Source organism: Oryx dammah, unplaced genomic scaffold (assembly GCF_014754425.2).
Source record: "Oryx dammah isolate SB20612 unplaced genomic scaffold, SCBI_Odam_1.1 HiC_scaffold_7, whole genome shotgun sequence".
NCBI lineage: Eukaryota > Metazoa > Chordata > Mammalia > Artiodactyla > Bovidae > Oryx > Oryx dammah.
Window position 1 is genome coordinate 13,637,028 of NW_024070191.1, and position 27,006 is coordinate 13,664,033.

The following is a 27,006-nucleotide window of genomic DNA, read 5'->3' on the forward strand; positions in this document are numbered from 1 at the left end:
CCCGTTTTCCATACCTGAGTCCCTAGATGTCCATTCATTTGCCTGATCAGTATTTCTGCTGATGGCCACCTGCCCTCACTCTGGCAGATTAAATTCCAGTCTTAGGTCTGATATAATCATCCCTTAGTGTCCACAGGGAACTGTTTCCATGACCCCCTTGGGTACCAAACTCCATGGATGCTCAAGCCTCTTATACAAAACGGCACAGCATTTGCATATAAGGACACACTTTCTCCTGTGTATCTTAAATCACCTCTAGATTACTTATGATACCGCAGGCAATGCAATGTGATATAAATAGCTATAAATATAATGGAAACGTGATGTAAATAGTTGCCGACACTCAGCAAATTCAAGCTTTGCTGTTTGGAACTTTCGGGAATCTTTTCCCCCCGGAATATTTCTGATTTGCAGTTGTTTGAATCTAGAGATGCGTAACCTCAAATTCAACAGTACAACGACCCTCTTGTGCCAACATCTGCCACTCCCTTTTACCCTCTAGTCTGATCAGTTTGCAGCCCAGCTTCAAATTCATACCGACAAGGACTCAGGCCCTGTCTGGGAACTGACTGTACACGGGACCGCAGATTCCTCTGGAAGAGGGTAGGGGGTGGGCTTTCCCATCTGGCTAGGTATCAAAGTTGATGCAAAAGACTAATGAGCATGGGGTCCGGGCAGAGAAGGAGAAGGCTGCTGAGGTCTTTAGGGCATCAGGCAATTAGGGTTTGGACTCAGAAGGCAAGAGAAGCTCTGTAAAATCAAGTTGGCAAACCCGAGAGACCTGGACCTGCCTGCGGACTTTTGTTTGCCAGTCACTGCTCTTTAAGGTGAAAGCAAAGCGGAGCCTCTCCCGGCTCTTCGCTGCCCTAAAGCAATTGCTTTGGTTTGCAGTAATTGTTCCACTTTCAACTGAATAGGTTACATTGTAAGCCTGGGTAATTGAGTTAAGGCCCCTTCGTTAAAATACAACAAGTCTGGAGCCACGAAGTCTAAACCTTGGCTCTGGGTCGGAGCCTCCCGTTTGCATCTGCAGTCATCTGACCAAGCCTTTCAATTTTCTCAAGAAGGAAATAACACAGCCAATGAGAAAGTTGGGTTAAAAAATGAACATTTTCAAGTGGAAAGGTGAGTAATTATTTCCCTTTGGCTGTTTGATAGAATTTGTATCATGGATGTCTCGTCGTGTGTTTTATGTTTACCTCAGTTATGAACCATCCTTCATCGGCCTCTAGGGTCAGAGGGGAGACAAACTTCCCTTTCTTGTAATAGAACCTGCTCGGAATGTCTTCCTTCTCGTAGACAGTCATGTGCTCCACTCGCCTCACTTTGTTATATATCTGTAAAGAGAGCCAAGAAGGACCAGGTTTGCATTCTCTTTCTTACATATGCATTGACCATATATTGGACCTGGTGGAGAGGATCCTCTTATAAAAACTTACTTATGTCAAAAATGGTGACTGTAGCCATGAAATTAAAGATGCTTACTCCTTGGAAGAAAAGTTATGACCAACCTAGATAGCATATTCAAAAGCAGAGACATTACTTTGCCAACAAAGGTCTGTCTAGTTTGAGCGCTGAAGAATTGATGCTTTTGAACTGTGGTATTGGAGAAGGCTCTTGAGAGTCCCTTGGACTGCAAGGAGATCCAGCCAGTACTTTGGCCACCTCATGTGAAGAGTTGACTCATTGGAAAAGACTCTGATGCTGGGAGGGATTGGGGGCAGGAGGAGAAGGGGATGACCCAGGATGAGATGGCTGGATGGCATCACGGACTCGATGGACATGAGTTTGAGTGAACTCCGGGAGATGGTGATGGTCAGGGAGGCCTGGAATGCTGCGATTCATGGGGTCGCAAAGAGTCGGACATGACTGAGCGACGGAACTGAACTGAACTGAAGTCAAAAATACTATAGCAAAATTAAAATATGAATGGGAAATTGGTCTGCCTGGGATTAAATACCCCCAAGGTCAAAGAAGTGCATTCATTCTTTGATTAGACCTAGAGCATGTCCTACCTACACTTGCTTCTAATAGAACTAGTAGGGATGTCCCTGGCAGTCCAGTGGTTAGGGCTCCACGCTTCCAAAGTAGAGGGGGGCTTGAATTCGAGCCCTGGTCGGGGAACTAGGATCCCACATGCCATGTGGCTCCCCCCAAAATAAAGTACTAGTAACTGTTTGCCATTAATTACACTGCTGATCTGACGAAGACGTAAACCCCATACGTATTTTCAGTATTTAACAGCAGCTTAAGTCTGTATGGCTAAAATTAAAATCAACTGGCTGATGTTCATTCTTTGATGCTTAGCTAAATCAGGCATTCCTTCCTGGGTAGGCCTGAATAGAAAAGTGAGTTTATCCACTCAACTCTGAAAAATAATGAGTCTTTAGGCTGCTTGGTAGAGAGTTTATAATGGCCCTATGAGTTATGATTTCCTATAATAGAAAACCCGTAATTCTTAAGGAAAGGAGGGTGGTGCACCCCCAGAAAGATTTTAGTTAAGTGGAAAATCCCATGGCATGCAGGGAGTCTCACAAACTCTTGTGCCCATCATGTGACGAGCTGTCACCCAAACACAGCCCCTGCTCCTGAATAATCCACCAACCGCTTTAGGCAGCTTGCACCTGCCTGACGTACACACCACATTGGAAGTGAGAAGCTCTTCCCAGCTCGCGAGCTGCTGATGCTCTGGCGTCCTGAGGCCCAGGTACCAAGTTGGAGACACGGATGGTGCTCCGTGCCCACGAAACAGAACTTCTTTGCAAGAAGCCATTGACTGTGAGAGCTGCCAGGGTGGAAAGCATTCTTCCCAGTTTCACACTTGCGGAGTTCACGGGAATGCTGAGCACGCATGTTGAATGCCTGCACTTGCTGACCATGGGGCATCTCTGTGGGGAGGGGATGAGGCTGGGGGAACAGCTTTGTGGGCACCGTGTTCCTCAACCCCACACTGACAGATCTGACTCTTAGGTGGGAGGGAGCAGGCAGGGTTGGGAGAGGGGGTCTCTCTCTGGGCCAAAAAGGAAGACACCCCCCACCCACAGCCTGCACCAGCGCTCCATCAACACCAACCACACCACTGCCATGAGGACGGGTGGAGGTGCCAGGCCCAGCTCAGGCCCATTCCTCGCTCCCTGTGGGTGGTGCCCTGACTGCAGGTGGGGTGGGACTCCTGGAGGAAGACAGCAATTCTCTCCGGGAATGGGCAGAAGCCCCAGGGCCTGCACTGGGAGATGACCAGGCCACACGGGGCCAAGCAGTCAGCCAGAGGTGCCAATTGCTCCGTTAGCTCCTCAGTGTGGTGTGCCAGCCACTCAGTCAGAAGTATTGTTCAGAGGGACAGGTGAGTGGGGGTCTTGCCATCCCAGGTGCCCAGTTCCCGGGGGGGCAAGGACTGCCACACCCTCTTGGGAATGGCACTCTCCAGGGGTGGTCGCTGTCCTTGGTGACTGTCCGCAGTCCCTGCCGTGGGCCCAGCAAGCTTCTCGTGCTTCAGAGCCACCCAGGAGGGCGGCGACGATGCTACCAGCTCCCAGGCAGGACAGAGATGCAGCAGGAAGGCTGGTCAGGGAGCTGCTCAGCTGCTGAGGGTTGGAGTCCCATCCCTGGCCAACCTGTGGCACGCGCAGCCTCAGCCCCGGTTCACTGGCCAGCTTCTCCTTGTGCCCTGATGGGAACAGACCAGACTGGCCACTTTCTTCCAGAGAAGAGCACACAGTGCGGGCATCCACTGTGCCCAGCTGTGCCTGACACGTGCTGCATGTCGCCCAAGAAGAAAGCAGCCCTGTTAGGGGATGAGCCCTTGGCAAGCTGAGCACTGCACATCTTTCGTCTCGCTTCAGAGCCACTAATGTTCCGAGCTCATCTCAGACAAGAGAAGACACGGGAGGATGAACTGCTGGACAGAAGTCACCGGCGAGGGAGGGGCCGCGTGGGTCATCTAGCTCCAGAGTCCTGGCATCCCGAGGTTGCCCGGCATTTCTACCTTGAAACTACAGATAAAGACCCAGCAGACACCCCTGTCCCCTCCAACTCGGCCCACCACCCACCCTTCTTACCTCAGAATGCTTCCCGGGGGCCGGCCACAGGCTCACAACAGGCCCTCGCCCCTTCAGCTGCTGCAGGTCATGGAGGCTGATGTAGTTATCCAGCTCAATCACTTTGTCTGCCCAGGAAATGTCAGTCATCCCGTGATCTGAGAAGATGATGACGTTAAGGTCGTCCTGCAGCTCCCGTTCCTTGGGGGCGGGTGGGGGGCAGGAGAGGCGGTCAGGACGGCGTCCACAGAAGGGCCGTCTCAACACTGGCTGTCTTGCAAAGAGGTGTTTTCATTTTCTTTCTAATTTAATTTTTTTTCACACCAAAAATATTCATTTTGTACTGGGGTATAGCCAATTAACAATGTTATGATAGTTTCAGGTGAACAGTGAAGGGACTCAGCCGTACATATACATGTATCCACTCTACCCCCAAACTCCCCTCCCTTCCAGGCTGCCACATAACACTGAGCAGAGTTCCCTGTGCTATACAGTAGGATTTTGTTGGTTATCCGCTTTAAATATAGCAGTGTGTACCTGACCTTCCCAAAGTCCTTACCTAACTTATGGGCTTTAGGAGAAAGAGTTCATCCTCAGTTCTGAATTTAATCATCTAATTGTCTGCCTTAATGCAACACGGCTCAAAATCGTAGCAGAAGCACTTTGGGGAGGGAAGCCTGGGAGCTCATGCCGAACCTGATACAGACAGGCTCCAGGTTTTTAAGGTAGCCAGTCGGTTTTCATCCTCTTTGGGGCTTGCAACATACTCATGTGGGAAATATGATGACTATCAGTTGCCCGTTTTACACGTTTGAAAAATTAAGCCCAGGAAAATTTTAAAAATTAATACTTTAAGTCAGACAGAGAAAGTCAAATATCATATGATATCATTTTTATGTGGAATCTTAAAAAATGTTTCAAATGAAATTATTTACAAAACAGAATTAGATTCATGGGCATAGAAATCAAACTTATGGCTACCAAAGGGGAAAGTGGAAGGAGAAGGATAAATTAGGAGGTTGGGATTAACATATACATTACTGTATGTAAAGTGGTGGTGGTGGTGGCGGCTATCCCAGGGAACTGGGCACCTGGGATGGCAAGACCCCCACTCACCTGTCCCTCCGAACAATACTTCCATCTGAGTGGCTGGCACACCACACTGAGGAGCTAACGGAGCAAGTGGCACCTCTGGCTGACTGCTTGGCCCCATGTGGCCTGGTCGTCTCCCAGTGCAGGCCCTGGGGCTTCCGCCCACTCCTGGAGAGAATTGCTGTCTTCCTCCAGGGGTCCCCCCCCACCTGCAGTGGGGGCACCACCCACAGGGAGCCACCACATAAGGTGGTGGTGGTGGTGGTTTAGTCACTAAGTCCTGTCCAGCTCTTTGCAAACCCATGGACCGTGTCCCACCAGGCTCCTCTGTCCATGGGATTCTCCAGGCAAGAATACTGGAGTGGGTTGCCATGCCCTCCTCCAGGGGATCTTCCTGACTCAGGGATCGAACCTGAGTCTCCTGAGGCTCCTATTTGACAGGTGTATTCTTTACCACTGGGCCACCAGGGAATACTGTAAAAATACAAGGGACTATATTCAATACATTGTAATAGTCTATAATGAAAAAGAACCATATACATATGTGTGTGTGTGTGTGTGTGTGTGTGTGTGTAACTGAATCATTTTACTGTACACCTGAAATTAGCACATTTCAGATCAACTATACTGCCATAAAAAAACAAAATTAAGAAATAATACTTTGCTTAAAGTCATTCAGTAAGGGTGTGGCAGGATCAGGGAGAGAACCCAGGCCTGGTTTTGATGCCCATGGTGACCTGGTGACAGGACTGATAGGCTTGGGGTAAAGCATCGGCCCATCTCACCCGCTGAGCCAGGCGGCCATGCAGATCAGGTCACTTCAGCGCCACTGGCCTGGCTATGGTGTTTGGGAGATGCTATATGAAGAAAAGCTTCCCTGGGGGCTCAGCTGGTGAAGAATCTGCCTGCAATGCAGGAGACCTGGGTTTGATCCCTGGGTTGGGAAGATCCCCTGGAGAAGGGAAAGGCTACCCACTCCAGTATGCTGGCCTGGAGAGTTCCAGGGACAGTATAGTCCACGGGGTCGCAAAGAGCTGGACACGACTGAGCGACTTTCACTGTATGAAGAAAAAGAGAACCTACCCTCCCCCACCGCCACCCCCAGTCCCTCGAGCTGGTCCAGTCAACTCTCAGAGTAAGAAGGGCGATGCCGAGGGCTGGGACAGTCCAGGAGACAGAGGAGAGGGGCAGAGGGGAGGTTAGCCCGTGGGCCGGGTTTCCGCTCACCTGGATCCACTTGGTCATGTACGCCATCACGGTGTCCACAGCCTTCACGGCGTCTTTCCTCTGTGCCGACAAGGGCCCGTAATGGTGGCCTTCCACGTCGACGCGCTCGTAGTAGATGGCCACGAGGTCCGCCTGGCCGCTCCTGGGGGGGCAGGAAGAGACGTGCAGCTGAGAGAAGCCCCCCAGCCTTCTCCCCTCCCGACCTGCGGCCCCGGTGGGGGCGGGCCTGTAGGCCGGGCACAGCTGACACCGTAAAACAAGCAAGCGGGTTCTCCGAGGGAGAGACAGGAAGAGTGCATCTAGACCTGCCAGTCCCGAGCACCTTGGCGGCGACAGCCACAGAATGTGCTTCTGCGTCACCTCCCCTCTCAGCTCATCAGGACCCAGGAGTTGGAAGAGGTGGCCACAGGCAGGGGACGATTCTGAAAGCCCCCCTCCCTGCCCGGTGCCTTCGGAAGATTAGAGAAAAGAGGAGCGATCATTCAAGTAACAGCTGTCCCATTACTGCTGGCCTTCGAGGAAGCCTCTAAAGAAAACACTGAGCTATAGGTGTAACTGACTGTCAAGGATAAGAGCAAGCTTTACCAGGCCACCTTGCGGGAGGCAGACAGGTTTGTGTTCAAGGCTTGATGTCAGCAGACACCCCCAGCACGCTTGTTCCCTGGCACCCAGGAAGGCTCAGCTCTAGGGTGGACACAGAGTGAATTCTAGCACTGACCACACTTCCTGCCTCCCAGGAAGACTCAGTGCTGGCTAAACGCCCCCTCTGGGCCAGAGTACAGGTGGTAAAAACACAGCTATGTAAGCCTCCACGCGGGGCTGAGACCCAGTGGGAACTAGAGACATGAACTGGACTAGGAGGCTGAGGCAGTCAGGGAGGAGAGAAAGTTCAGTTCAGTTTAGCCGCTCAGTCGTGTCCGACTCTTTGCGACCCCATGAATCACAGCACGCCAGGCCTCCCTGTCCATCACCAACTCCCGGAGTTCACTCAGACTCACGTCCATCGAGTCCGTGATGCCATCCAGCCATCTCATCCTGGGTCATCCCCTTCTCCTCCTGCCCCCAATCCCTCCCAGCATCAGAGTCTTTTACAATGAGTCAACTCTTCGCATGAGGTGGCCACAGTACTGGAGCTTCAGCTTTAGCATCATTCCTTCCAAAGAAATCCCAGGGTTGATCTCCTTCAGAATGGACTGGTTGGATCTCCTTGCAGTCCAAGGGACTCTCAAGAGTCTTCTCCAATGCCACAGTTCAAATGCATCAATTCTTCGACGCTCAGCTTTCTTCACAGTCCAACTCTCACACCCATACATGACCACAGGAAAAACCATAGCCTTGACTAGACGGACCTTAGTTGGCAAAGTAATGTTTCTGCTTTTGAATATACTATCTAGGTTCTTCCAAGGAGTAAGCGTCTTTTAATTTCATGGCTGCAGTTACCATCTGCAGTGATTTTGGAGCCCCCAAAATAAAGTCTGACACTGTTTCTACTGTTTCCCCGTCTATTTCCCGTGAAGTGATGGGACCAGATGCCATGATCTTCATTTTCTGAATGTTGAGCTTTAAGCCAACTTTTTCACTCTCCTCTTTCACTTTCATCAAGAGGCTCTTTAGCTCCTCTTCACTTTCTGCCATAAGGGTGGTGTAAAATGGGGCCATGTGCCTTCCCTGCCCTGCACAGCGGGGGGCTTCCCACCGTGACTGCCCCGCCCCAACCCCTCCCAAAGCAGGGGAGCAGAACTACATTGGTGAGGATGCTGGTGATGACGAGTGTAGCAGTACAGCAACTGACAAAAGAGGAAGCAATGGAAAAGGAATGAAGACTAACTCCTTTGCTTGGACTTTACGTAAAGATTAATAACAAATACTCTTGGCAGACTGCCTCACTTATCTCGAAAAACTCTTATCTGAACACCCAAGGGAGGCAGCAAGGTCTCTCTGGGTGTGGTCTCTCTGACCCTTAGAATGAGAGGATGTGTGTCCTGAACGCCGGCAGTGCCTTGGGCCTTGCGATCTACAGCAGAGGAAGAAGAACCCGAGTAGTTCAAGGGTGTGGTTGCACAAACGAACACCCCCGCCCGTCCTTCAGGTCTCAGGGAGATGCTGCCTCCTCCAGGAGCATGTCTGGATGCCCAGGCTCAGCTGGGTCGTCCTTCCGGGCACTCCTGCAACATTCCTTGTTCATCTCCAGGTTGTGACTCTTCACACTGTGCTCTAATCGCCCATTTATGCATCCTTCTCCCCTCTAAACTGCGGGATTCTTTCTCCCTGGGGTGCATTCATTCGCCATTGTATCTCAGCTCAGCCTAGGATTTGGCATACAGTAGGAGCTCTGTAACTGTCGGTTGAAGGTATAATAATAGTAAGTGCTGAATGTGTGTGTGCGTGCTAGATCACTTCAGTTGTGTCCGATTCTTTGTGACCCCATGGACTATAGCCCGCCAGGCTCCTCTGCCCATGGAAGTCTCCAAGCAAGAATCCTGGAGTGGGTTGCCACGCCCTCCTCCAGGGGATCTTCCCAACCCAGGGATCGAACCTGCATCTCCTGCACTGCAGGTGGATTTTTTACAGCTGAGGCACAGAGGGAGGAAGCCCCAAGTGCTCAATAAATGATAGCTATTCTGGGTCAGGCACTATGTTGAGGGCTTTTTATGCATTATCAGAATTCATCCTTACAGCAACCCTATCAGGCACGAATACCGAAAACAGAGAGTTCAAGATGGTTGTCCATATCACTCAGCTCATGAGAAGCAGAGCCAGCACTGAGATCCCCAGTGGGGCTGACTTGACATCCTGACCCAACACCCTTGGACTCAGCAGCCCGCACCAATAGGAAAACATTCTACTTAGCCCAACTGATTTGTGGAAATGGTTCTCATTCGGCTATTGGGTCCCGCCAACCCCAAGAAGGCCGGTGTAACGCTTGGCAAAGGCGCAGTCACTCTCATTTCCTGGCGTGAGCTCTGTTGTATGGGCCCCCAGGCTGTGGGTCTGTGGTGAAGAGCATCCCCAGAGAAAAGCTTTGGCAGATTTTTCAGGTGAGGAAATAGGCCAAAAGGGATGCAAGGAGTTACTCAAGGCCTCACAGACCCGGGTCACGGCTGCTGTGCTGTGTGCTTAGTCACTCAGTCGTGTCTGATTTTTTGTGACCCCATGGACTGTAGCCCACCAGGCTCCTCTGTCCATGGGATTCTCCGGGCAACAATACTGTAATGGGTTGCCACACCCTCCTCCAGGAGATCTTCCCAACCCAGGGATCGAACCCAGGTCTCCCACACTGCAGATGGATTCTCTACAGTCTGAGCCACCAGGAAAACCCAAGAATACTGAAGAGGGTAGCCTATCTCTTCTCCAGGGGGAGTCATGGCTAGGACTGGAAATTGTGAACCTTCTACATCCAAGGTCAGGACACTTTGCTCCACAAGCCCAGGCTTTCGAATGTCCACACTGATGCCATTCACTGCACAGGGATGGAGTCCAGAGCAGGTTCAGCCCGGCATCTTCCTTCTCCATGGTCATACTCATCAAGAGAGCACAACCTTTAATGATACCATGATGTTCTCATACCTCGAGGTGTACTTCATTCATGGTTTGGAGGAGTCATGGCTTTCAAGGTAAGGGAAATTGCCAGTCAAGCATGATTTTCTCTTTTTAGAATGAAACAGACTGGTCCTTCTTTAACAAATACCGTGTCCTCTCTCCTCCATGATGTTGTTGTTCAGTTGCTAAGTCGTGTCCGACTCTGTGACCCCATGGACAGCAGCGCACAAGGCTTCCCTGTCCTTCACCATCTCCCAGAGCTTGCTCAAACTCATGCCCATTGAGTTGGTGATGCCATCCAACCATCTCACCCTCTGTTCTCCCTTTCTCTCCTGCCCTCAATTTTTTTAGCATCAGGGTCTTTTCCAATGAATTGGCTGTTCACATCAAGTGGCCAAAACATTGGAGTTTCAGCTTCAGCATCAGTCCGTCCTCCATGGTGGGGACTGGGTTCAGTTATTATTTGGTTGTTTCTCACAAATAATATTATCATCATTCATACTTGCTAACATGTGGATGACTAATAATAAATCCCCCTGCATTTATAGACAGCAGAGAACAAAACGTCCCTGAGGGTCCCCATAATGTAGGTGGTGGGGAAGAGTTCTTTGCTCGGGAATGGCATGTTCATACCTATCCCTAAATTTTTTGAGGCCCATGTTCATTACACTGATGGGCTGATGGCATTTCCTTCACCATGTTTGTGCATAACAGAACTTTCCACAAAGTCATGCCCTCAGACATGCCTCTGCGTTTAGCTGCCTTATGTACTTGAGCCTGGAGCATCCCAGACGTGTGGGTCCACACAGTACATCCTATGTTTACTGTGCACACCTCCAGGGTGGGGCTTGGACGTGGGGAGAATTTCACAAGGTTGACTGGTTGCCCTGAAGTTCAATGAAATGCTTTCAGGTCACTACGTTTTAGACACTGCACCTTAATACAGCAGCCACTGGGCTGGCTTCTTTAAGGCTATTTGGCATATTCATAAATCTCCATGTGGTCAGAAAGCTAGTAAGTCTCACAGGTTTACCTGATGGCTTTGTGTCAGGAAGCTGTCAACCCCAGATGCCAGGAACGCTGGAGCTGTGATGCTTGCGATTTGGGGATTTATATGCATGCCTTTTGTGAAAGACGTCTATGTGGGAGTGCGTTGATTCATGAGGGACCAGAGTCTTCAAGGGCTGAGTGTGCTTGCCTGTTTGGAGCTTAGCTGACAAATTCTTGGTGGCCAGCTGTTTTCCACATGGGTCTGGTCTCCATCACAGGTCAGCTCATTTGTAACGGAGGGGCCGGGTGAGCAGCGACGGATGGGAACGCCTACAGATCTGTTTCTGGCCCTTTATAGCCTCCAGCCCAGGAACCAGGCTAGAAGGACATGTGGCCATGAGCCCAGTTACCTGAAAGCTATGTGGGGCCCCCAGCCCTGGGGTTTCAGGGACACCCAGATCTCCCGTCACCTGAGGATTCTGTCCAGATCTCTTTGCAATATAAAAAAATTCAGGATGTCACATCCATTCTGTCCAGATCTCTTTGCAATACAAAAATGTTCAGCATGTCACATCCATTTTCCTTACTGAAGTGGATTGAAAAGGAGGAATTAGGCAGAGAGAAATGGAGGCAGTTTAAAGGGATAGTTGAAATTGTTGACTAAGAAAAAATTCAGGACTTAGAAGTTAAGTCAGTTTCCCTGACTCTCATCTGCTATTCAGGAGAGCTCTACTGACTTCTGCATTTTTCAAACTGGGTGTGACGATAGTTCCATGGGGAGGAAGAAAAAAAGCTTTTATGTTCTAATTTGCCAATAGGCTTTGTATGTTTCCAAGAAGATGGTAGAGTAGGCAATTTCTCCAAACGTTTTCCACCACAGATCTCCGTCCCCACCCCCCCTTTTTTTTTTTTTTTTTTTTGCCAAAAGCTTATCAATGTCTTCTGAGAGCCAAGCATTCACTGTATCATGATTAGAGAAACGCTGACATTCACATGGCTTCTCTACTATCCATCAGCATAAAGAACAAAGTCCCAAATACCTGGAGAGTTCCTTGCTCTCAATTCAGTGTTTCCAAAGACCACTCCTACCTAAAATTTCTCACACTAGCAGGTAGCAATCACCACGTGAAAGGCTCACCACCTCTCTGAAACATTGTGCCACCTCTCCCAAAGGGTTCTTAATCCACTTGAGCATTCTTTATTGGTCCTGGAAACAAGGAAGAACACTGGCATGGCTAAGAATTTGGGACACTCACTTGAAGACATCAAGAGCGCCGCTGACTGCGTTGACAAAATTGATATCCGTTGGGACAGATTTATACTCCAGGCAGTAAGTAGGTCTGACACCAAGAATTTCAACTTCACAGCCTAAGGAGGAGAAAGATGGTAAATGGTTACCTTCTTCAGTAATCAAGATAGGGTCATAGGACAATTTTAGGAAGCAAATAACATTAGTCGAAACAAAAATTTTTGTTCCTTTTTATTAGATAAAAATGTATTAGTGATAGGTGGTGTGTTTAGCTCTAATTTTGTTTAAGTGGGTCTTAAATGTCATTTCTATACAACACTTGGGTAGGAGGAGAAGAGGGTGACTGAGGGTAAGATGGTCAGATGGCATCACAGACTCAGTGGACATTAGTCAATAGTGAACGACAGGGAAGCCTGGCATGCTGCAGTCCATGGGATCGCAAAGTGTCGAACACAACTGAGTGAGTGAACAATGGATGACGACACAACACTGGTATCTTCTGACAAGAACCAGCAAAATTGGTTAATGGTTATCTTTCTCAGTTTGAAACAATGACAAAAATTAATTAGAACACAAAATGTCTCAATTAAAACTTTTTTTCTATATAATTTTTACAACTACTAATTCTTCTAGTGTATCTTTGCCTGTTCTAGAATCAAGTAGAGAAAGTAAAAGTGAAAGTCACTCAGTCATGTCTGACTCTTTGCAACCCCGTGGACTATCCAGTCCATGGAATTCTCCAGTCCAGAATATTGGAGTGGGAAGCCTTTCCCTTCTCCAGGGGATCTTCCCAACCCAGGCATCAAACCCAGGTCTCCCACACTGTAGGGAGATTCTTTACCAGCTGAGCCACAAGGGAAGCCCAGTATCAAATATAAGGTAGTATGTGACTAGCCTGGAAATCATAGTATGACTGGATTCAGAAGTACTGTACTGATGGAAATGCCTAAAAATCACTGAGTTCAAGCAAGGATTCTAAGCTAAACTCTTTCCTCTTCCAAAATGAAGTAAAAGAATGAAAGGCATTTAGATGTTAGGAGCTGCTGTGGCCTCAGTTTTCTCGTCCCAGGCCCTGAACAAGTTGAAATGGTTGCCCTGAGAAAGAGACACCAAACCTTATCGTCAGAAAATAGAGCAGGAGAGGAATGAGCCAGCCTCAGTTTAAAATAGTTGAGTCTATTTCTTGGGCACCAACTAGGTCACTATGTTCAGACACAGCATCTCTATCCGGTTTTGTTCTAGAATCTAGCCTAGTGGGGGAGGACCTCGTGAAAACAGTGTCAGACTCGAAGTCTAAAGTGAGGTGCCTGTTTCCTGGGTGGTAAGGGGACTCAGACACAGGCACATGTAATTCAGAAGTTGTTTCCTCCTGGAAGCTTTCCTCGAATCCCCATTTGGACTCAGTCTCATAGACTGTGTCTGGCCGATGTGTTGGGGGATGGAGGTGGAAAGAAAGAGATGCCCCAAGCGATGAGAGTGGTGGAAACAAAAGAGTTCAGAGGGAGAAACAATGAGGTGTGTGGAGACCAGCAAGTACGGCAACATTCCCAGGCAAGGAGGGGTCTGGAGGCCAGACGGTCAGCTTTCTTATAGCCCAGAGAAAACGAGTCCCACGTAAACGTGGTATAATCCTTATGAATCCTATATAATACTGGATCGTGCCTCCATTTTATCAGGAGAAACTGAGGCAGAAAGGCGGAGCGATTTTCCCACTGCCACAGCGCAAGTGTGAGGAGGAGCTAGCATTAGAATCTAGGGTTGCCTGACTCTGAAACTTCAGGTATTCTTTTAAAATAGTACCTGATGAATTTAGACATGCATGGACAGAAATTATGGAAACTAAGGACAGAGATATTGCAATACTATTAAGATTTATTCAAGTTTATTTAGTGAATCTGTCAAAATAAAAGAATCTAAGAATGAATAAGATCGGGTTTTAAAATAAAGCAACAGCAAATGATGAAGTCTCAAAAAACAGTTAAGTATTAGTAATAAGTATTAATGTAGTTATGTGAAATTTTTTTTTGAAAAATAAGATGCATATTTTAAAAATGTTTAATATAATAACCTGTATCCAAAGTTCCAAGTTATTTCAACAAAAATGAAAGGAAAAGCATTTTTATTTTTGTTAGCAGGAAGGAATCATTAATATATAGCTTTTATTCTAGACACTGATTTTAAATGATTGGAATATACAGAAAAAAGCTGTATGCATAACTTCCAAGTCACTAAAGGAAAAAAAAGATGCATAAAAATCAAAGTACATGAGAAGTTTTTTTTAAAAAGGAAATATCCAAGAAGCACTAATACTGAAAGCTTAATTAAAAGGAAAATCAAATATACTTGTTTCAAAATAAATGTGAATGGGTTACACTCTATTCTTGCAAGAACGTCAACATGAAGTAACTATAAACTATTTTTTTATAGTTAAAGTAAAAGGACACAGAAATGTTAGGTATAAAAGAGTAGACCAAAGAAACCCAGCAAAAGTAAACCAAAAAATCAGGTCTATCAATAGTATTAAAGTTGATTATGGTCTCATAAGCCTGAAACAGATACAAATCCACATTAATCATTTAGAATGTGAATTAGTATTTATGTACCATAAATATGCACAACACAACACACAAAAGGCTTGGAAATATAAAGTGCAAAATTACAGTCTTGGTGGGAGACTTTAATGACAGCTCAAGATATAAAGAAAAAAGAAATACATAAGATATATCTACATAAAGATACAGAGGCTTTCAATGTTAGTATCAATAAGTGGCATTCAGTGTGCCTGTGAGCTCAGTCACCTCAGTCATGTCCAACTCTTTGCAACCCTATGGACTGTAGCCCATCAGGCTCCTCTGTCCATGGAATTCTCCAGGCAAGAAAACTGGAGTGGGTTTCCATGCCCTCCTCCAGGGGATCTTCCCAACCCAGAGATCAAACCAGGGTCTCCTGCATTGCAGGCGAATTCTTTACCATTATAGAAAGTTATTTTTGAGTCTTATTATAGAATTCTTATAAGAATGGAATTATTATAAAAATACAACAGTTGGAAAAGCTGACCATATTTTCATCCACAGAGAAAAATCAATAACTTCCCAAAAGTAGAAACTTTATAGCACAGGGCATACTATCTCTGACCACAGGTAATAAAACTAGAAATTAATCATAACAGTTAACTAAAAATAAATCCAACTCATTATAAATAAAAAAGAAAACCTCTATGAAACTTGATGTAAAGAGGAAATGAAAACTTCACTGACAGACTAGTTACTAACAATGGTGAAAATTCTACATTTCAAAACTTCATGGGACACATTTTCATTTAGGTCAGAAGCAAATAGGAACATTGCCATCACCACTGTAATTTGTTACTGTTACAGAACTTCTTATCAAGACAGTTAACAAGAAGCAGAAATAAAAAATGAGTGCTGGAATCAGGAGGCATGCATGAGCATTCCTCTATGGGAACATTTTAAAAAAACTTTTTGTCACCCGTGGCAAAATACTCATTTTGCTTCATGACACAGCACAGAACACACACACTCACAGAAGAAACAGATGTTGCGCCAAACTATGTGCAATGCCTGCTAATATTCTTGTTCTGTTTTATGTAGGTTTTTTAAAACACTGGTTTGCGATCCACATTTAATATCACTGTCCCTGTGAATCAAGACCAGTGTTTGAAAAACACCAATATGAGGGCATACGCCTAGGAGTGAATTTCTGGGTCGCGCTCCTCTATAGTGGCAATGTTAGGTAATGCTTTTGCCATTTTTATTGTATACATGCTTTGCCTTGCAAGCCACTTCAGAAAACATATTCTAAGAAAATAAAATTGCATATACAAGCATCTTTAATACAATATTATTTAGAATATAAAATTAAGAAGCAATTTAAACATTTGGTAATAGAGGTATGTTTAAATTATGGCACATCCAAATAATGAAATGCCATACAGGAATTAAAGTTATGTCATTTGTGTTCACTAGCATACTATTTTATGTGAAAAAAAGCTAGTGAATAGTTGGTAAAGGAATTATCTCATTTTTGTAAATATTTAAAAGATGATTATGTCTAAGAAAGAGTGGAAGTGACTATAACAAAATATAAGAAAGGGAAAATTTTCAGTGGCTGATTCGGTAGACTTATTCTTGGCTAAACTGAAGTCATTCCGAAGTTCCTTTCCATCCCTTAGTATAAAAAGAGGAAAACTTTCTCAAGTGTCCAGGCTCATTTATGACGAGAAATGGTCACGTGACCCACCACTGGCATTGATATCTGCTGAGATGCTTCGAGTGGGAAGCGTTGTTTCCACATGAAAAATAAACATGAGATGCCAGCGCTCTCTCTTTTCCCCTTTTGCAGTTAGGAATGCAGGTTGTAAGGATATGATCTCTGGACTGGTGGCAGCCGTTTCAAAACCATGAGTCCACAAGCATGAAGATAAAAAGTTAATATGCCAATATGGAGCAGAAGGATAGAAAGAGCCTAGGTTTTTCAAAGGACATGTTAAGCTGCTGAGCCACATAAAGTACATACTTCTTATGTGATACAAAGAAATTCCTATGTGTTTAGCCATTGTACACTGTTGGCTAGCTTTTCTAAAATTTGTGCTAAGTAGTTTCTAACTGATACAAAAGGATCATAGTTGACTTTTAAATTCCTATTATTATTGAATTGAACAAACTTTCCTAAAATAAATACCTTTTATTTTTGTAATAAGAAACCAAAGATGTATTTTTTAGTTGTAATTTCCAACTTCCTTCTAAAAGACCCATTAAGACACAAAAGTTCTAGTATGAATATCCACTTTTTAAAAATTATGAATAATGCTGATATAAACATTCTTGTACACATTCTTGGATGCACTTAGGTATGCATTTCTGTTGTACTCTGCATAGGAATAGATTTGCTAAATTTGGGATATGTGTATGTTCACCTTTATTATTAGATAGTTCTGAAGAGCTTTTCAAAGCTGTTAAATTAATTTGCTCCTCCCAGCACTATATGAGCCTGTTTCTCCACCCTTGTCATCACTTGGATGTGTAACTATTAATTTCCATTTAAGAATGACTTTAGTTGCATTCTACTGCGTTATATGTAGTATTTTCATTATTCCTCAGTCTAAGATATTTTCCAAATTTCCATACTTACTTATTTGAACTATGAGTTATTTAGAAGTCTCTGGTTATTTTACAAATATGTCGATTTAAATTTTTCTATTATCGACCATAATTGCACTGTAGTCAGAGAACACATTCTGTATAATTTCATGTAGTTCCAGTTTGTTGAGAAATGCCCTATGGCTAACATATGGTCATTTTGACAAATGTTCCATGTACACTTGGGAGTGATGGGTATTTAGCAGTAGCTGGGTACAGAGTTCTAGTAATATCGATTAGGTAAATATGTTAATTATGTTGCATAAATTTTCTGTATCTTTCTAACCTTTTCATTTTCTATTTTTTTATCAATTACTGAGAAAGATGTCTTAAAAATCTATCATCGTTGTGAATTTACTCATTTCTCCTTTTAGTTTCATCAATGTTTGCTTTATTTATTTTAAGATTGTGTAATTAGGAGCATTAAAATTTAGAATTATTACAACTTCTTGGTAGATTGAATTTTTATATCCATGTGAACTGTTGTTCTTTATTTAAAAATGGTCTAAGCTTAGGTCTGCACTAGCTAAATGTTACAGCTGCACCAGCTCTCCTTTGGTGAGTGTTTGTGTGCTGTGTCTTTAAAAAATGCTATCACTTTAAACATTTCTGCATACTTACATTTTTAATGTAAGTTGTTTTGTTTTACATTTTGGCCCTACTGCACAGCATCTGGGATCTTAGTTCCCTGACCAGGAATGGAACCTCTGCCCCCTGCAGTGGAAGCTCGGAGTCTTAACTGCTGAACCATCAGGGAAGTCCCAATGTACATCTTTTATAAGCAGCATATATTGGTTTTTGTTTTTAATCCAGCCTGAAAATAGTTGTTTTTAATGTAAATTTCTATTAAAGCTTAACAAAAACACATACAAAGTGAATAAATGATAAATGTGCTGTTGAACAAATTCTGACAAAGTAAATACAGCTGTGTAGCCAGCACCCAGCTCAGGAAACAGAACATGACCTTCACATACGAGTACCTTCTCACGCCCCCTTTTAGTCACTGCCCTTCTAAGTGTAAACACCATTCTAACACTATAGATTAGCTTTACCTGCTTTTGAACTTTATATAAATAGACTCTTTCAGATTAATTGGAGTATTTAATGAAATATTAGTTAAAAAAAAAAAAACTTTTACATGTAATGGACTTAAGGAAATTTTTGTGTTTAAATCAGCCACCCAAATACATGTCTTGAATTCATGATTCATTTGATAGCTTTTGTCTCCTTTCTTATTTCCTTTCAGATTATGTATGTATGATTATTATTGTTCAGTTTTCTCTCTTCTATTACCATGTATTTATATATTTTAATTAACCTCTATCTGGCATAGTGCCCTAAAGATGATTTTTTTAATTGAATTATTGGTTTATTGAAATATAAATTTGTACTCCCAAAACTTTCCAGGCAATGCAAAGACATTTGAACACTTCAACTCTTAATTTTACATTTCTCCCACCTTCTATGCTTCTCTTGTCATGTATTTTAATTCCTTATGAATTTTTAATCTAAAGTTTATTATGAAATATTATTATTATTAATTTATCTTTTTCTATACACTTACTCTTTCTGTGGCTCTTCATTCCTTCCTCCATCTCTGCGCTTCCATTTGTGATCATTTTTCTTCTGCCTAAAGAGTTTTGCCTTTTCTCTACTCTAAACCTGCTGGCAATTAATTCTCTCAGCTCTCTGTCTCTAGAAAAAAATCATTATTTTGCCTCCATTTCTGAAGGATATTTTTCACTGAATACAGAGAAATGTTTTCCTTCCATCGCTTTGGGAATATCACTGTATTGTCTTTCTGGATTCCAACGTTTCTGTTGGAAAGTCAGCTGTCAGTCCTATCCCTGCCTCTCTGCACAATTTTCTGCTGCTTCCTTGAAGATTTTCTCATCGTCTGAGGAGTCAGCAGTTCTCATAGCCATGGTGTTCTCTCCCGGGTTTCACAGCACTTCTTGAGTCTGTGACTCGATATTTCTTGTCCATTTTGGAAAGTTCTCAAACTCATCTCTCAAATATCACTTGTGTCTTATCCTCTCTTTCCAATCCTTCTTCATGTGGCCGTTTCACGATGTCCCGTATGTCTTGAACATTTTTTCCTGCCTTTTTTCATCCTTTTGCCTATTTAAGCTGGAGCACTGTCTCTAGCTCTAGAATTCACTTTCTAGAAAAGGTTCTAGTTTACTAGTACAAGTCTCCATTTTGTCACTTAGTCCTCTTATCATACCTCTCTTTAGGTCTTCTGGTATCTGGATCAGTGGGTTTGAGTCTATTGTCTACTCTGTTTCTCTTGATTTTTCAGTCAAGATTGGTCTATTTATTTCCCCTGAGTTTTCAGTCAGGCCTTGTTTCCCCATATTCTGTTTTTTTTTTTTTTTTAATAGCTGAATGCTCTCTGTTGTATATGGAAAATTGTAGCTATCATTTGACGCTCTGTATGTTATTAACTTCTTCTGGAAAGCATATGCTTTTGCTTATCATGGGCATGTAGGCTGCAGGCAGACCATCTTAACCCAGAGTGAATTTACTTTTTAAACTATTTATTTACTTGTCTGGCACCGGGTCTCACTTGCAGCATGTGGGATCTTTCATTTGCAGCATGTGGGATCTTTCATTTGCAGCATGTGGGATGTAGTTCTCTGATCAAGGATTGAATCCAGGCCCCCTGCAGTGGGAGCACTGAGTCTGTACTAAAGGACCACTGGGGAAGTCCCAACCCAGAGTGAATTTAGTCGGCGATGAAGATGATTTGATTTTCCAGTGGTCATGTATGGATGTGAGAGTTGGACTATAAAGAAAGCTGAGCACTGAATAACTGATGCTATTGAACTGTGGTGTTGGAGAAGACTCTTGAGAGTCCCTTGGACTGCAAAGGGTGATCCAACCAGTCCATCTTAAAGGAAATCAGTCCTGAATGTTCATTGGAAGGATTGAGGCTGAAGCTGAAACTCCAATACTTTGGTCACCTGATGCGAAGAGCTGACTCATTTGAAAAGACACTGATGCTGGGAAAGATTGAAGGCAGGAGGAGAAGGGGACAACAGAGGATGAGACGGTTGGATGGCATCACTGACTCAATGGACATGAGTTTGAGTAAACACTGGGAGTTGCTGATGGACAGGGAGGCCTGGCATGCTTCAGTCCATGGGGTCGCAAAGAGTCAGACAAGACTGAGTGACTGAACTGAACTGAAGATGACTTGAGGCTCAGCTTGGGCTTTATACAGGCTTCAGTCATCCAGAGGTCGTCACCCACTGTCTGCTTCTAGTTCATTCTTACCCGAAGTTATTATCACAACTGAAAGTCTAGGATGTTTTCTATATCTGTTCTCCATGGTGACCTGTGAATGCCAGTCTTTGTCATTTGTCCCATGCTGAGATCCTGTTAAAATCTCAGGTTAGTGTCTTAGTCTCTCAGGGGCTGCTTTTGAGGTCAGTGTTTAAATGGAGGAGAACTATGGTGCCGATTGTCAGATACACCCAGTTCTCTAGATCTTGGTTTGTGTCTGATGCATTACCTTCCCCCCAACACACACAATCCAGCAGCATTTTCAGTTGTTGCTGGAGAGAAGAGTTGTTTCCAAGTATCTTTTCCTGTCATTGTACCAAGTGGAATCCCAAATTTCAATAAATGATTTTTAAGAATAAAAAGTTAACAATTTTATTGGAAACACATCTCATAATGAAAAGAATAGGATCTTTAAAAAATCAGTTTGTATATCCATGGATGAATATGATGGATTTGTAGAATGAGACAAGTTTAGAATTGACTCTATTCCTATTTGTTAAATCTAAGTGCTAAGAAAGTAGTTTACATAAATAAGTAGATGGAAATAGAAATAGTTTGTCATTTAATTCTTTGAACTGCTTCTTTGAATGCTAACATTCACATAGTGATCTATCATCATAAATTTTTAAATACTGCTTCAGCTGACAATTCAATTAAGTTTTTCTTAAATAATTTAAAAGAGAGCATTGGAAATTACTTGTTTTTTTTAGGTTCTGTTATTTTGTCACTGCATGCATTCTTTTCTATACACCTACTCCAATATTTTGAGCTGTTTCTTTGTTTGGCCCTGGAGGCTTTTAAATACTAAGGCAATGCACCTTAGTAAGGTTCTTAATCAACAAGGGGTACTCCTTTCTTATATAAAGTGGGAAAAGGGTGTATTTTTAATCAGAACAGACTTTGCACTATATATGAAACGTGATGATCTTCAAAGAGATTCCTTTAATGGTGCTCTTGGAAATCCTTACAGTTTGAAGACCCCTGAACCAGGAAAACAGGCATTAGTACCGCTACTCTAAGGGAGCTTCAGAAAGCAGCAGGGTTTAGAGTGTCATGGGGAGCTGGAGGTAAGATGTGCCGGGTGGCTGTCATTTATTCTCAGGCTTGTCCCCCAGCTGAAGCTCTAGCAGCTGAGCAGAGAGAGGGAGAACCTTCACTGCAGAGAAAACCAAGCATTACTGCTCACTGTCTCTGCAGATAAGCAGAAAGCTAGATGATGGAGTGAGAGGATTGTGTCTCAACTCAGCAGAGATGCCCTGAATGCAAGTCCTGCAGGAACAGTTAATTTGGATAGAACCTATATACCTCCATGTGGATCGGGAAAGGGAGAGCCCAGTCCCCGAGTACACAGAAATGGGGGCCAGTGCAATCCTTCTGCGCACTCTGTCCAGAACGGTCTCTCCCGGGTGGAATCTCAAAAGGCAACACCAGTCATCACCAGACCTCTAGTATTGAAAACCCAGAATGAATAAATAACTGGCAAAGGAAACAGCCAGCCAGCAAAGACAGCCATGGTGGAATGAAACATGGAATTAGTGAGTGGTAGTTTTAGAGAAGACAAGACTCATTATTCCTGGGAGAATTTGTGTGGGGGCTTGGTTTTATTTTCCTTAGTCTTTATCTGATGGAAATCAGAGCATCGGAGGGGCTGTGTTGTGTGGATCCCATGAGCTCTTTCTCTGGTCAGGAGTCTGTGGGCCCCTCTCTGGACCCACCGCGGGCTCAGTCTGTGGGCCTGGGCGCCCTGCGGCTGCTTCCAGAACATTTTCATGGCCTCCCCAGGAGCGTGAGTCTGGTCAACTGAGGGCCTTCAGGTCACCCTAGCTGTGCCTGAGGAAAGCAGGGATTCCTGAATCTCTGAACAGGAGTCTGTGGGGAAACAAGGGCAGTGGCCTGGCTCTAGCATTTTCAAAGACGAGCCGGAAACTTGGCAGGAAGCATCTGGCTTTACCAGCCCGTCAAGGGCAGGCCTTGGCTTTGCTGCATCTTGTTTCCTTGCGGTTCCCAGGGAACTTGGAAGGGAACTGCCCTTAATTAGGGCTCATTGTCTAGGTCCTCATCTTATCTCTGTCAGAAGTCTGTTTTCCCACCTCAGCAACCCAATAAAAATATCCTGAGCTGAAAATAAAGAGTTAGACGGAACTTAAAAGACAGCCCAAGAGAACCACTAATCCCGTGCACCTTTATGCAAACAAGAAAAAAAAATTAAGGCTTTCTTCTTCAAAACACTTAACTTCCATTCACTAGAAAATTATTTTAATATATCCTAGCAACACTTGACTCTCATGGACCAAAATACTGTCAAAATAAACATGGAAACCTGAGATGGTGACAGTGTCAGCCACACCCACAAGGACGCGGCATCTGAACGCAAGGAACAGCCCTTCACAGCAGCCTCACGTCAACCCGTTTTATTTTATAGCTGAGAAAACAACGGCCTCAGGTGGAAGAGGTGACTGCCCCAAGCTCTCCTTGCCTTCTACTAATCAGCTTCCTGGCTCTGATACTTTTCCGCTGTTTTCCTGAATAATCCTTCCTTCCTGGCAGCTCCCTCCAAGGACCACCAAGCTGAGCCCGTGAAAATCACGCCTCTCCAAACTTCCTAGAACACAGGTCTCACCTTACAAGTGCCTCTCGGCTTGCCAACTCTGATGCGTCTTGTAACAATAACCCCTGCAAGCTGCATTTTATGCAGGTGTACGGCTGCTGAATACTTGTCTCAGGAGAGCTTATTAAAACAGCTAAGCCAATTAGCTCTCTTAGACACATGTAACCTTTTCCAGGGAGACACATCGGAGGCACAGGAGCTTGTGGGGACAAGTCCTTGGGGGAAGCTTGGCCTTTGATCTCAGAGACCCTTTCCCGAGTCGGCCTGGCCCACAGGGCTGGGAGGACTCTTCTGATCTGGGGGCCTTGGGGCTGGGGGGACTGGCCCGGGCACAAGGTGCCACAAGGGCTGGCCCGTGATCAGGGGGAGGGAGCTGAGATGAGAAGCACCCATCCAATAGAGAGGATTGTGGAAACTCCACCAAGAATGACTCACTGGGCATAAGAGGTGACTGATAGGAACCCAAGGGCGGGGGTGGCATGTGCCTAACCCTGGCTGGGCAGCTGCTTTTGGAAGGCGGTGGGGAAACTTCAGCAAGGCATTGTGAGGCCCAAAGTGGGTTGCGATCTCTGCCTCTGGGAGTCCAATGGGAAAGTCTCTGTCCTGGGACAGGGATCACACTTCTCCCCAGCAGCCCCAGATGAGGCATGAGGGACCCCCCCGGTGCCCCCCTCTTACCAGCCACGAGCAGCATCTTTGGGTCTCAGGCACATGATTCAAGGTCATCAAAATCTTGCAAATGACTGCATGATCGCAATGACGTCATGCTCCCCCCTGGGGCGGAGGGGGAAGGCGCCTGGACTGCTGCACACGGGGTGTCCCTACCAGAGCCTCCTCCCTGAACAGTGGTTTCCTGGTATTTGGATCCTAGAAGGCTTCCCTGGTGGCTCAGATGCTAAAGGAAGGAACTTGGGGGGACATGTGTCCGTCTCCAGCAGCATCTGTATCCTTATCTGGAGTGTCAGCTGCTGACCACAGTTACCCACTTCAGACTTTGTCTGTGCGGTCAGTCGTTCAACCGTGTTCAATGCTTTGTGACCCCATGGACTGTAGCCTGCCAGGCTCCTCTGTCCATGGGATTTTCCCAGGCAGGAGTTCTGGAGTGTGTTGCCATTTCCTTCTCCAGGGGCTCTTCCTGACCCAGGGATCAAACCTGCATCTCTTGCATCTCCTGCATTGGCAAAAAATAAATAAAAAAACAAATAAACTTCCATTGGGCTAAACCTCTGACACTCTGGGGCTTATCTGTTTCTACAACTGAGGCTTATCTGTTTCTACAACTGATACTAATCTAACTAATACTCCTTGCTCCTTGAACTCAAGTTCCTTTACCTACTAAAACCTAAGTCCCTGGATCTTAAGATCTGGCCATTTCCAGTTTCTGAGCTCTTGGCTCCTGCCTTAGTCTCTCAGCTGCAACCTTGTCCTAGTCTCTGTAGTTCCATGAACACAATATGCCCAGGCCTGCTCCTCTTTGAACCTTAGCATATGTTCCTTTCTTATGCCTAAGATGCTCCTAGAAACCCGTCCACATTCGCATCCGGCACCACGTCTGCTGTGACCACAGCATCATCCATGGTGGGGGCTGACTGCAGACTCCTTGTCTGCCTTGAGATCTGAGATGTGCTTGTTTGTCATCAGAATATACCAACTCCTAGCAGGAGTCAGTTGGAGAAGGCAATGGCACCCCACTCCAGTACTCTTGCCTGGAAAATCCCATGGACGGAGGAGCCTGGTAGGCTGCAGTCCAGGGGGTCGAAAAGAGTCGGACACGACTGAGCGTCTTCACTTTGACTTTTCACTTTCATGCATTGGAGAGGGAAATGGCAACCCACTCCAGTGTTCTTGCCTGGAGAATCCCAGGGACGGGGGAGCCTGGTGGGCTGCCATCTCTGGGGTCACACAGAGTCAGATACCACTGACGTGACTTAGCAGCAGCAGGAATCAGTGGATTCACTAACCAGAACAAAAAAAGGTGTTTTGTTTTTTCTTTTCCTGTTTAATTGAAAAGTGTGGGGGAAAAATCATGACAAATTTTATTCTTTCTACATTTTGTTTCCTTCAAAAACCAGTATGAGATGAGGTACAATGATCGTTGTCACTATACAAGCCCAGAGTCTCCTGCAATAGAGGGAAATTAAAGAATACTGTGGGGTTATTATTATGAACCCTTCTTGATACTACACTGAAATTAAACAGCTACAGAGTTTGGAGCTGGCCAGTGATGCTGCAGATAATAAATCCAGATGCTGTCTTTGCCCCTTGGCAGGGAACCCTGGGACGGCCACTCTCTCCTAGAACCTTTTCTTTCCTCTCTGCAGCAAGTGGGGCCAACAGATTTCAGCTGACCTGCTCTCCAGTGGGCCCTCCCCTGCCCCTCGGGTGACGTCAGGCCGCTCATCAGATGCCTTCAAAGGGTGATGTCACTCTCCTTCGTTGTACTTTTCACGGCTCTTCTGTCTTTCCTCCTGCTTCCAGAGCAACCCCTTTGCTTCCTCTGCAGCCTCACTCGCCCCATCTGATCCTCGAGCGCCACCTTCCCCCAGGCCATGCCTGGGACACTTTCCACTCTGCTTGTCGCCTCTCCCCTGGCTGACCTTCCCGGCCACAGCTTCATCACCCCCGGGTCCTCTCTGCACCACCTTGATGTGTCTCCAGCTCCCCTCTCTGAGCCTGTGACTTGACAGGGTCAACTCAGACATTCCTCTGCCTCCACACCACTCCTCTTTCAATTCCCAGGTTAGGCAAAGACTCGGCCTCCCTCTGTACCAATCTGTAAGCTGGAAGCCAAGTGTCCGGCTGGTCGCTGGTCGAGCCCTCCATCGCAGATCCAGTGCGTCACCAGGCCCTGGTGATTTTAGCCCCTAAGTGTGTCCCCAACCCCCCCGTTTCTCCCCACCTCTGCTACCCTCATCCACACTGTTCTCACCTCTCTCCTGGGTCTGTGCAGGACCTTCCTGGTGGGCTGGCCGCCCTTCGTCCACCCGCTCCGGAGGCCTGTGTTCCCTGCTCCAAGGCCCTGCCAGAGTTCTCTTATCAAATTCACATACTATACTGTCCCCTCCTTCCTTAAGACCTTCCAGTGACTTCTAGTTCCTCTCAGGATAAGAACACATTTTTCAGTTGGCCCATGCATGGAGCCCGGCCTGACCTCAGCTTCTCTCCACCCCACCCACACCCTGTCCATCCTCCTCTCTTAGTTTTTTGAAACTTCCAAGCTCCTCTCATCCCTTAACACGTGTCATCTGCTCAGATCGGATGCTCCTTCCACCACTACCCTCCCACCATGCCCTCAGGTGTCAACATACATCGCCCTCTAGGGTGAAACCAGATCTCCTATTAGATGAGGTCATAAGGCAATCGACTTCTCGTCATTATACTTTAAAGAAGTGGACTTTTCACTTATCCAGGCAAGTATTAGATTATCATCTGTCTCCTGGACTGGATGGATGGTAAGTTCCCTGGGGGAGCGGGGCAGAGGCGGGGAGAGCCTGTATCTGGTTTTGCTCATGGCCGTCTCCTGAGAGCTTATTATGGGCCCTGAGTCACACCCTTATAAGATGTTTTATGAAGAAGCAGATTTGCCATGATTTGTGAAGAATGGGAGTGCATCTCTGGGTTTCTCTTTAAGGCTTTCCAATGACTATAATGGATGTTGCTGAGAAACCCTGGCTGAGACACCATCTTGTGAGAGGAGCCTGGCTGTGGCTGAACAGCTCTGAAGGCTCGGGAGAGCTGGGGGAGCAGTCTGCGGCAGGCAGCACTCCAGAGCGACACCACCCTCCCCAGCCTCTCTGCCGTGGGACTGGCTGAGCC

At 45.6% G+C, this 27,006-nt stretch overlaps 1 protein-coding gene across 2 annotated transcripts in view; it reads right to left on the reverse strand.

Annotated features, from left to right (window-relative positions):
* ENPP6 (ectonucleotide pyrophosphatase/phosphodiesterase 6) overlaps positions 1-27,006 on the reverse strand; it is an 81,548-nt gene that overhangs the window by 19,145 nt on the left and 35,397 nt on the right. For both annotated transcript variants that reach the window (XM_040243042.1, XM_040243041.1), the window contains exons 3-6: positions 12,143-12,254; positions 6,357-6,498; positions 4,059-4,238; positions 1,200-1,337 (exon numbers count right to left, since the gene is read on the reverse strand). In XM_040243042.1, the coding sequence (XP_040098976.1) occupies positions 1,200-1,337; positions 4,059-4,238; positions 6,357-6,498; positions 12,143-12,254 (572 nt within the window). The remainder of the gene's footprint in view (positions 1-1,199; positions 1,338-4,058; positions 4,239-6,356; positions 6,499-12,142; positions 12,255-27,006) is intronic.